Source organism: Pantherophis guttatus, chromosome 4 (assembly GCF_059756535.1).
Source record: "Pantherophis guttatus breed Tessera chromosome 4, ASM5975653v1, whole genome shotgun sequence".
NCBI classification, from domain to species: domain Eukaryota; kingdom Metazoa; phylum Chordata; class Lepidosauria; order Squamata; family Colubridae; genus Pantherophis; species Pantherophis guttatus.
Window position 1 is genome coordinate 9575834 of NC_142066.1, and position 11960 is coordinate 9587793.

At 39.7% G+C, this 11960-nt stretch overlaps 1 protein-coding gene across 1 annotated transcript; it reads left to right on the forward strand.

Annotated features, from left to right (window-relative positions):
• Positions 1-5854: 5854 nt before the first annotated feature.
• Positions 5855-9100, forward strand: LOC148113695 (vomeronasal type-2 receptor 26-like). The gene is made up of 3 exons (XM_087893287.1): positions 5855-5896; positions 7942-8068; positions 8202-9100. The coding sequence occupies exons 1-3, from the start codon at positions 5855-5857 to the stop codon at positions 9098-9100; spliced, it is 1068 nt and encodes a 355-aa protein (XP_087749413.1).
• The last annotated feature ends 2860 nt before the right edge of the window (positions 9101-11960 follow it).

Sequence of the window (11960 nt, forward strand, 5' to 3'; positions counted from 1 at the left end):
TCCAGAAAAGCCACGTCTTCACTGCTTTTCGGAGGGCCAATAGGGTGGGGATGGTCCGGACTTCAGGAGATAACTGGTTCCAGAGAGCTGGGGCAGCCACAGAGAAGGCCGTCCCCCGCGGGTCTGCCAGCCGGCATTGTTTAGCTGATGGGACCCGGAGGAGACCAACTCTGTGGGATCTTACCGGTCGCTGGGAGCTATGCGGCAGAAGGTGGTGTCGAAGATAACCTGGCCCTGAGCCATGTAGTTTATGGATACTTTTAAAGGACAGCCCCATGTAGAGTCCCATGTAGAGCTGATGATCTCATAATTGGTGGCCTGGTGTCCCACATAGTTTATCACTTTTATGAATTGAAATTTAAGGAAAATCCTTGTATAAAGCCTTATGACTTCCCATTGTAAATTTTTTTTTCTTTTATTATCTTTGCCAGTTCCCCTACAATTTCTTATATGAGTAAAAGGTGTTTCAGGAAAAATGTAGACTTCATTTTTAATCTATAACTTCTCTGTTTTTGAAATGTTTCTAATTGTAAGAAAAGAAGTAATATTCTTTAGAATATGTTAAAGCAGGGGTGTCAAACTAAATTTCATTGAGGGCCGCATCAGGGCTTTGGTTGAACTTAAGGGACTGGCTGGGTATAGCCAACTGAGTGGGTGTGGCCAACTGAGTGGGTGTGGCCAAATGGGTGGGTGTAGCCAATGGGGTGGGCATGGCCAACCTGATGCCACTCCCCAAACTGCTGGCATGTTTCTACTTTGCTTTGGGTAGACCGGGCCGAAGTGAAGCAGGCCAGCCCTTACATTTTCCAGGCTGGCCCCATGGGCCAGATCTGACCACATCGCAGGCCGGATCTGGACCACAGGCCTTGTGTTTGACACCCCTGTGTTAAAGTGTTGGTCAGAGAATGTATGAAATTTTGGTCCAAGAATTTTTTCGAAGCGTTTTGGAGAGCTTAGGGTCACTTTTTAAAAAATGTTCGGCATAGTTTCTCCTCAGAAAACATACCTAAAATTAATGACTGATACCTGCTGTATTTGTTCATATTTGATTTTGTGAAAAATTAGCAGAAAAGAGATGTGTCATCTTGAAAAAAAAAAAGCCTTGTATTTATTTCTACAATTATAACAATCTATATAAATAAAATTATAAATGTCCGTTTGTACATAACCGCACATCTCCAAAAGTTCTTCCCCGTTTGCTTTCAAATTTTGACAGAATGTTACATTTTATTATGGGCAGGTTTCTATATACCTATATTATATACATGTCACACCTGTGACAGGTAAAAACATGAAAAACATTGGAAAACATTGAAAGACTTTGACAAACATTGAAAAACAGCCCCATCTGCTGGACGTAAAACCAACATGACAGCCTCCCAGCCCTGATTACGCTCAACAGATTTCTGCTCCTTATATTTAGACTCTCCATATTGCTTCCAAGAAACTGTGCATTTGGAAGGCAGAGACGCCCGAGGGCCATATCCTGCCACCAGGCTCGGTAGGTAGGCAGCCGGCTCCCTGCCGGGAAGCCCTCACAGCCAGTGCTTCTAGGGTGGGCCAGGGCCCACCTGAGCCTGGCTCTGACCTCCCCCTTCCCCAGCCGCCCCGTGAACTAGCCTCGCTCGCTTCTGCTGCCCATCCCCCTCACCAGCCGCTCTTGGGGCTTCCTCCAAAGAACACCTGGCAATGAGGCTGCCTGGGTCCACCGAGCGGGAACCCTCCATCCCTCGCCTCACCCGAATCACACCTGGCCCAGTGCTACCACGGGCCCCGAGGTCAGAAAGACCAGCCGCTAACCGGCGCTATGCGAATCTGGTCGGTGAGCAGGAGATGGAGGCTACTGGAGCCTCAAGGTCGCCTCTGACCAGTGCCGCCTTTGATTCCCAGGTGGGCGCTCTGGCAGTTCATGGAGCCTACACAAAAATTTTGGCCTCTGGCAGAAAAGGGGCTCCAGGGAGGATTCGGGGGGCGGAAACGGCTAGGAGGGAGGATGGCTGGCCCTCCTTCATTTCGCCTGGAAGAGCGGGGGATTTAATCATTTCCCTGACTTTGGCAGGCGGGGGAGGAGAACTGCACAGCAGGGGTCCAGTGGGGTGTGCATGGCTCCTGGCTTTGCCGCTTTCTTCCTTCGGGCGGGAAGCCCCAAACCAGCCTCAAACCCCCGTCGTACCCCCTCCCTCCCTCTCTTCCCTTCCCTTCTTTGCTATGCATCTCCCCATTGAGCCCCCAGAGAACATCTGTGTAGGGAGGATGGAGGGGGCCCCTGAGTTTCTTCTGTGGTGCGGAGAGCTGTGAAGGCCTGGCCTGAAAAGGTAAGGGCGATGGTGGGGGATGCAGAAGAGGCCGGGCCAGAGACAGAGATAAACAGAGAGAGAGGGAGAGAGAGACATAGAGAAATACAGAGAGACGGGGGGAGAGAGAGACACATACAGAGATACAGAGAGAGAGGGTGGGATAGAAAGAGACATAGAGATACAGAGAGAGGGGGGGAGAGAGAGATAGAAAGATAGAGAGGGGGAGAGAGAGAGACATAGAGAGATACAGAGGGGGAGAGAGAGAGACACATAGAGAGATACAGAGGGGGGGAAACAGAGACATAGAGAGATACAGACGGGGAGAGAGAGACATAGAGAGATACAGACGGGGGAGAGAGAGACATAGAGAGATACAGATGGGGGAGAGAGAGAAAGAGACATAGAGAGATACAAAGAGAGAGGGGGGGACAGAGAGGGAGGATTTTGTGGTTCCCATTGTTTTTTAGCAACCGTTTCTCTGCCCTAATCACCAGCTGGGTAGGCGTAGCTCGGGGGCTGTCATGTGACTGATGAAAGTGAGTGACATCGAGTTGGCCACACCCACCAAATGTTCGTGGAGAGTTTGGAACTTCAGCCTCGCTCTTTCAGCCCAGTGGAAGCACCAGACTGGGCCACAGCAACGCGTGGCCGGGTAGAGCTAGTTAAATATATATATATATTTTTAATTTGATTTATATGCCGCCCTTCTCCGAAGACTCAGGGCGGCTTACAATGTGCTCAGCAAATTTTCTTGCATATGTCCCTTATATTACTTTTGTTGGCATTTGCTCATTAAAAAAAATAGCTGAACTATCAACTACTAATTATCAAAATAAAATAATTATATCCTAGAGGAATTACTATAGGCCAAAACATCAAAGGCTTCCCAGAAGGCTATTGAAATTCAACAATAATGAAGGTTTCTGTTTGGCTATGAAATAAGTCTTGAAGCATAGAGAGTTTGGTACAAGGGGTAGTAATTTCTCTGTCAGATTCATTGCTTCAAGTATCCACCTTCTATTCTCTTCTGCCAGAGTATTTGTTCAAATCCTTGTGATATTCAGGATAAAAATTTATACTCATGTGGATCTTCAAACAGAAAATGATAGATTTTCTCATTAGATGTATTCTCAAACATAATCCTTAGATCTACCTTTAGATGAAGTATTGGATTATATATGCTTCCCTACGGGTAGGATGGAAGGCAAAACATTTTTTACAATAACAAGGTCATCATGATGTTCCTTCTGATGTTTTTGGTGCATAAAGTAGGTACTCTGAGCTGCCCTGCAAGTGATGCTTTCCTTGTTCCACATGAGTGGTACCAGCCTGGAGACCTCATCATTGGTGGAATGGCATCTCACATGGGTTACCACTTTTATAAATTTAAATTTAGTGAAAATCCTTCTGTAATTCCTTATGAAGCACCAGGGTAAGGATTTTATTTTCTTTATCTAATCTTATGCAGACTTTCAAAACTCTTTTATATGAATAAAAGCTGTTTGTGCATACATGTAGTATTTTTAATGTAATCTGTGTCTTGTCTTTCTTTCAACTGTATCTAGTTATCACAGAAGAAATAACCTTCTTTACATTCTTTTAAAGTGTTTCACATGAAATGTACAAAATTTCAGATCAAGAAGCCTCTATTTGAACGTTTACTGAGGTAACGATATTTTTAAAAAAGATTTGGCACTATCTCTGCTCACAAAATCTACATACAGTAAATGAGTGATACCTCCAGAATCTGTTCATATATCATTTTCTGAAAATCTGATAGAAAATAAATATAGAACTTGGAAAAAAGTCACTACTTGTATTTGTTGCAGTAGATATTTGTTGGAAGTCATGGGAATGATGTTTAAAATAAATCTGAGCTCTGTATGAATTATTAGGCATTGTACCAAAGCTGTAATCTTCCTACTACTGTCAGAGAAAAAAAAGTTTGTTATTCATATAGAAATGATGTCACCGTACAAGGTTGTAAAATTATTTTTTTCAATGGGGGGATTTAACCTATTTGCAGTGTATTCACCAAATTTCATCAACATGTCCTTGCCTTGGCTTTTGCTGTGAAGGAGATCAATGAGGACTCCCAGATCTTACCTAACGTCACTCTTGGGTTCCACATCTATGACAGTTACCTCAATGCGAGGATGACCTATCGCACCACTCTGGACCTGCTTTTCAAATCCCAGGAATTTGTCCCTAACTATAAATGTGATAGCCAGAAGAATCTCATGGCAATCATTGGGGGACTAGATTTCACATCATCATCTCATATTGCTGAAATTATAAGCTTCTTCAAGATTCCACAAGTAAATTGTGAAAGAATTAAATAGAAAAATTCTATATTGTAATGCCATTATTGTTATTGAATAATTAAGAACCATTAAAATTTAGTCTCAGGTTTGTTTTAAGATGTTCTTCCTGGCTTAAGGTCTATTCGTTAGCATACTTTTGAAACTACTATGCCAAATACTGAAAGTATGAATCCATAGACATTCCATACCAGAGGGAAGATTTGAACTCTTTGCTTCTATGAAAAGAATTGATCGGTTAAGTTTATATCATCATTTGTGTCTGAAATAATTCCAAGAAATTCCTTTCCATATTAATACTTAGAAGAATAACAGAAAAATAATTCCTTCATTGGATATATTTTATATGAAACTAGGCAGGACAATTAGATTTAATCTAACAAGTCAAGAGAATACTATTCCACTTTCTTGCAGCTCACATATGGCTCATTAGCTCAAGAAGAATTCCAGACCAGTAAGCTCTCTTCACTTTATTTCATGGTCCCAAAAGAGGACCATCAGTACATTGGGATTATCCAACTGCTTTACCATTTCAAGTGGACATGGATTGGGATTTTTGCTATTGATAACAATGATGGAGAAAAATTCTTACAGAAAATGCAGCCCTTACTTTCAGAGAACGGAATCTGCTCAGCGTTTATAGAAAGGCTTTCACAACTGGCCCACATGGAAGAATTCCAAGAATTGTTTCAAAGAATCTCAATGATTTCCATTCATTTGATGAATAGCAAGGTCAATGCAGTTCTTGTCTATGGAGAATCATTGACAATTACGTGGCTAAGATCTGTAGTGTTTCCAGTAGATCCTGACAGCAAGAAAATTACATTATTGGGAAAGGTGTGGATCATGACGGCACAGATTGATTTCATATTGTCAGGATATCAAATCAACTGGGACCTGCAGATGTTCCATGGGGCAATTTCCTTCACTGTACATTCAACAGAAGTTGTAGGTTTCAAGGAATTTCTTCAGACCATCAATCCACTTTCAGTCTCCAGAGATGGGTTTCTGCAGGACGTTTGGGAGCAAGCATTTGATTGTTCATTTCCAAAACCAGGGTTACAAGAAATGCACAGTAGGCAATGCACTGGGGAGATGCAGCTGGAGGATCTTCCTGGGCCTTTGTTTGAAATGGAAATGACCGGCCAAAGCTACAGTATCTATAATGCTGTTTATTCTGTGGCTCATGCTTTGCAGGATCTAAACATGTTGGGGTTCAATAGGAAGACAACTACGATGCGTAAAAAAACTGATCTTCCCAATCTTCAGGCTTGGCAGGTATTTCTTTTGCATTGGACAATTCTTTTATTTCAATGAGCGGCTTGACATAAAATGATTTTTTGAACCCAATGTGGAAAGTCTTAATATTTTCTGCACATTGAATCAAGTATAAGAAACAACATAGAAATAAGACAGAATTTCCGGACAATGAGAACAATGAATTACTGGAACAGCTGGCCTTTAGATGTTATGTTTGCTCCATCACTGAAGACTTTTATGAAGAGATTGGACAGCCATTTCTGTGAAATGATATAGGGTCATCTCCTTGAACAGAATGTTAAGTAGAAGATTTCCAAGTTTCCTTGCAACTTTGTTATACTGTGCTCTTTAAAATAGATACAGAAAACTCATTTCTCTTGTTATTCTCTGTTCCTATTACTCTGTCATTTTGTTATTCTGATCATCCAGAAGCTACTATATAAATTATGGTTTAAGTGTCAGTAGGAGTTATTAAGTAAATCATCATAGCTTTCACAATAAGACATAGTTAAAATGATAATTTAGATTACTTTTCATTGTCTCTTCCAAGAACTTTCTCTGTGGCTCATGAAATTTTCATGTCTCTATCAGAAAGCTCCATGAGCCACGGTGGTGCAGTGGTTAGAGTGCAGTACTGCAGGCTACTTCTGCTGACTGCCAGCTGCCTGCAATTTGGCAGTTGAAATGTCACCAGGTTCAAGGTTGACTCAGCCTTCCATCCTTCCGAAGTGGGTAAAGTGAGGACCCAGATTGTTGGGGGCAATATGCTGATTCTGTAAAACCACTTAGAGAGGGCTGTAAAACTCTGTAAAACGGTATATAAGTCTAAGTGCTATTGCTATCAGAGCTTTACAGAAGTAAAATAAAAGTGGTCCTTTTTACATGTGGCATCCATACTATGAAACAAACCTGTGTTCGCAATAATGTCTTCCTCTCATCTATGTGTCAAAGAATACTTGAGTCTCAGGTTCTAAAATCTGGTGAAAGGAAGTTAGTCAAACCTTGAGACTCTCAAACAGCTTTCTGTCAACGAAGAAATATTATATATGCTCTATCTTGAATTAATTGTTTAAGTAGTGCACCTAAAACATAATTGAAGAAAGTTACATAATTCCCAAAGCCTAATTGCATTCTGCTTCAGTTCATGCTTACCTTTTCTTAATATAATATCAAATAAACAATAGAGTGGACATATACATTTCCATGCGATATTGATGATCAAATTTCTAAGTGTACATATTCAATAATAGTTATTGGACTATGAAGAATTATTGAATGAAACTTGATTATGATGTTCTCTTTTCTATTATATTGTTTTCAATTCCCTCTCTCTTCTATTCTCTTTCAATTAGCTCCATTCATTTCTTCAAGGCATTTCTTTCAACAATTCAGCTGGGGAGAGAGTGTTCCTGAATGAGAAAGGGGAAGCAACAGGTGGATTCGACATCACCAACTTGATCACTTTTCCAAACAGATCCTTTCAGAGAGTCAAAGTTGGAAAGATGGATCTCAAGGCACCAAAAGGGAAGGAATTACTCATTGGTGAAGATGTGATTATCTGGCACCCAGCTTTTAACCAGGTATCGAATTATTGAATCAAAAATGCCTTAATCCATTACGATCCCATAATGAATGTACTCTCTTTAGAAGTCTAATTTCTGTTTCTTTTAAATAAACAATGGCACATTCTTTTAAATGTTGTTGATGATCAAGAATTTCCCAAATTGACAAAATGATATTACAATGTAAAGGCCATGTTTGCATATTTGGTTTCCAGTTCTCTTTGAAATCATACGAGTGGACATGTTTCCATGAGATTCTCACCATGTGTAATTATTTACTCACCTTGACCCTCAAACAGGACCATTTGTACATTATTCTGATTAGTAAATTTTGAAAAAAATTACTTTGTTGATAAGTAAACAAATTTACTTAATTTGTTGATAAAGTCGATGAACGCAGTAGACTTTGTGAGAGTCAAAAATAATTTTCCTCCATAAAGGAAAACATCACAAACTCTTTTACATTTCTCCTTTTTCAAAACCTTTTATGATTATCAACAGGTTCTTCCACTTTCTCAATGCAATGACCCTTGTTTCTCTGGATCCTGGAAGAAAGGGATTGAGGGAAATCAATTCTGCTGCTATGACTGTGTTCCATGCCCAGAAGGGAAGATTTCAAACCAAAATGGTAGGTTACGCATTCTACCAATTTTCTTTGAACTTAAGAAATCTTTAATAAACCAATTTAGGATGCATAATATTAAGTGAGTTTCAATGGTATAGAATTATTACAATAACAAATTCCTTGATTTTTCTTCCAGATATGGATGACTGTTTTGAATGTTCAGAAGATCATTATCCAAATGAAGAAAAGAATGGATGTATCCTGAAACTGGTGATGTTTCTAACTTTTGAAGAAACATTAGGAATCAGTTTAGCTTCACTTGCTCTTTGTTTCTTCTTCTTGACATCTTGGGCACTTGGAACTTTTATTAAGCACAGGGATACTCCCATTGTCAAAGCCAATAACAGGTTCCTCACCTACACCCTCCTGGTCTCTCTTCAGCTCTGTTTTCTCTCCTCTTTCTTCTTCCTCAGCCAACCTGGTAATGTGACTTGCTTTGCCCGACAGTCAATGTTTGGTGTCACTTTCTCAGTGGCCATTTCTAGTGTACTGGCCAAAACCATCACTGTGGTTGTGGCTTTCATGGCCACTAAACCAGGATCTCAGATGAGGAGATGGGTGGGGAAAAGATTGGCTCTTTCTGCTGTCCTTTCCTGCTCTTTCTTTCAAGTATGTATCTGTATTCTTTGGTTGTCAACATCTCCCCCATTCCCTGAATTGGACATGAACTCGGAGTCCCAAGAAATGATTTTACAGTGCAATGAGGGGTCAGTTTTCTTCTTCTACGGTGTCTTGGGCTACATGGGTATCTTGGCCATCGCCAGCTTTATTGTGGCTTTCTTTGCCCGTAAGTTACCTGACAGCTTTAATGAAGCCAAGTTCATCACTTTCAGCATGTTGGCCTTTTGCAGCGTGTGGATCTCCTTCTTTCCAGCCTATTTGAGCACAAAAGGCAAAGCTATGGTAGCTGTGGAGGTCTTCTCCATCTTGGCCTCCAGCGCTGCATTACTGGGATGCATATTCCTGCCAAAATGCTACATCATTGTTTTCAGGCCTGATCTAAACCAAAGGGAACAACTCACAAAGAGAAATTAGTACACCACGTGATCTCCTTTGCTCAAAGAAATTGCTGACAAAAAAAGAAGGGAAAGATTGTTGTCTACAGGGAATATATTACAAGAAATTCTTTCAAAAGAGGATTTGTGATGGATTATTGTTAACACTGATGTTAACTTGATTTCATTGAGGGCCACATCAGGGTGTTTGACCTTGGGGGGACAGTAGGTGTGGCCAGGGTGGGCATGGCTGTGTTGTCAGTCAATGCAACTCCCACAGCAAAGGTCCTTTATTTTTAAGAGGCAATGGGACTTTCTTGTTTTTCTTTGAAGACGTTTTGCACATTTTGTTGCTACTGGTTTGCTGCTTCTCTGCTTGATTAGTTTCCATCTATCGCTTCGTGTCCTGCCTTCAAATGCTTTGGAGAATAAGTTGACCCTTCCTCTTCTTTGTGGCAACTTCTTAGATATTGAAAAACACCTATAATATCTATCCTATCCTATGATATCTATCCTATCATATCACACCATATTGTATCATATCATATACCATATCATATCATATATCATACTATATCATATCCATCATATGATATAATAGGAGGCGGAAGGTCTGTTAGATATCTTCCCTGCCTTGAGTTATTTATAAAAATAATGCAAGTCAGGACACTAATAAAATAAATAAATAAATAGCTAAAGATTTGGATGGGTAGATTATTAAACTCAAACCAATGGCAAGTGCTACTTTCCAAATATCAGCATAACTGTTGTTATCATTTCATTCTTCAACATTCTTTGACTGAAAATATGGATTAAACCTCTAAAGAAATTACTGGCTTATTTGTCAGACCTTAACATGTAAAAAATATTTCCTCTTCTCTACTAAACAATTTTATTTATTCCATATGGAAAATGGGAACCCTGCTCCATTGTAAGGAATGAACATGAATGTCAACACTTGAAGCTGTTTTTAATTGCCACTGTCCCTTAGATTATTTTTATCACCATTTGCTCATTTTAAAAATGAGTTGGAGAGGTCAGCTGACGCCGTGGCAATACGGACGGGGATTTCTGAGCTTCAGAAATCACCACCGATAGCCCCGATTCCAGACGGTCCTTCTGGGACCTCGCAGCCTAGTTTTGACTGCGGTAGTGGAGAGCACATCCCAGCAATCTCAGGGGTACCGCAAAGCTCCTGGTTGATCCAGGGAAAGCTCTTTTTCCGGAATCAGCGATGCAGCCATTAATGGCTGCCAAGGCTGGGGCAGCTTGAAGAGCAAGAGAAAGTGACAGCATATCAGATCAGTGAGAGCTTTCAATTTCTAAATAATACAGAGAACACCCTGAGGGCAAATGGTTTTGAAGATTGCATTTAAGATGAGATAAGCAGAGAATTTAAAGAAGGGGAAAACATTTTCTTTTTACCCTATTTGGCTATTTAGCTAAAGGACTTAATTGCTTAAGTGCTTCACTTTCACTATTGACTGAATTGAAAGAGAGAAGTTTAGTAGGACTTACAATCTTTGTCTGCTTTTTTTTTTTTTAAGAAGAATTGGTGGATATTGGCTGGAATATTTGATTGGATTTGAAGTTTTTGCTTTTTTTATTTTTCTCTTCTCCTTTTTAACATCTAAAGGATTACGGTTTGGAAGAACCAGAAGAGCTTGATTTGACTATTTTTTTGGTCTTTTTTCTGTTTTTGTTTTTTCCTCCTTTATTTTTTCTCCCCTTTTTACTCCCTCCCCTTTGGATTTTTCTTTTTCTCACCCCCCCTTTTTTCCTTCACTTGATTGTATTACAAAATGACCAGAAAAGTAGCAACAGTGAGATCTGCTGTAACTACCCCTGCATCATCACCATCTGGTGGGCAAAGATCTATTTAGACAATGTTGCAACAAGAAAAAGACAAAGATAAAGAATCACCAATACAAATAATTTTACAAACAGTACAAAAAATGGAACAACAACTGACTAAAGTGTATCAACAACTATTTAAGGCAGATGAAAAAGTCCAAAGGATGGAACAACAGCTACTTAAGACAGATGAAAAAGTGGACAATATCCAGCAAACAATGGTGAATTATGAAGAGAGATTGTCAAAACTTGAGAAGAAGGAAGACCAAAAAGAAGAGAAAATGAAAGAAATCGAGAATAGATTGGGAGATGTGGATCTAGAAGCAAGTGGACTAATTGGATGGGAAATAGATAAAGCAGAATTTTATTTAAGATTTCAAAATGTGGAAGAAGAAAAAGGAGAAAACCTTGCAGATGTGATGATTGGGTTGCTTGCCGAAGCCCTAGAAACTACTAAAGAGAAGATGATGGAAGGAATTGACGAGATTTACAGAGTTTATACCAGATATGCAATACGTAATAAACTCCCAAGAGAGGTATATATAAGATTTACTAAGAAATCGATTAAAGCACAAATACTTCAGGCAGCAAGAGAAAAAACTTTGAACAAAAAAGAAAAAGAAGTGGTGGGTTTGAGATAAATACCAAGGAAACTTAGAGAGCTGAGAAGAGAGTACCAGTTCTTGATGAAAATTTTGATGGAAAAAGGAATTAACTACAGATGGTTGACCCCAGAAGGACTAACTTTTGTATGGCAACTTCAAAGATACAGACTGAACACAATTGATAAAGCAAGAGCTTTCTATGATCAATTTCTTAGAGAAAAAGAAATAGAAATGCAATTTGAAACCCAACCTGTAGTTCCAATAAAATTTACAGAGGAAGAATTGGCAATGCTCGAGTCGACAGAGGGAGCAGTTGGGGGAGTTATCCAACAAAAGGAACAACGTGAAGTAAGATCTACTAGAGCAGTAAAACCTACATATAAAGTATGAATATGGAAGAAAGGAAATTAATTTCAATAAATATAAATGGACTTAATTTGG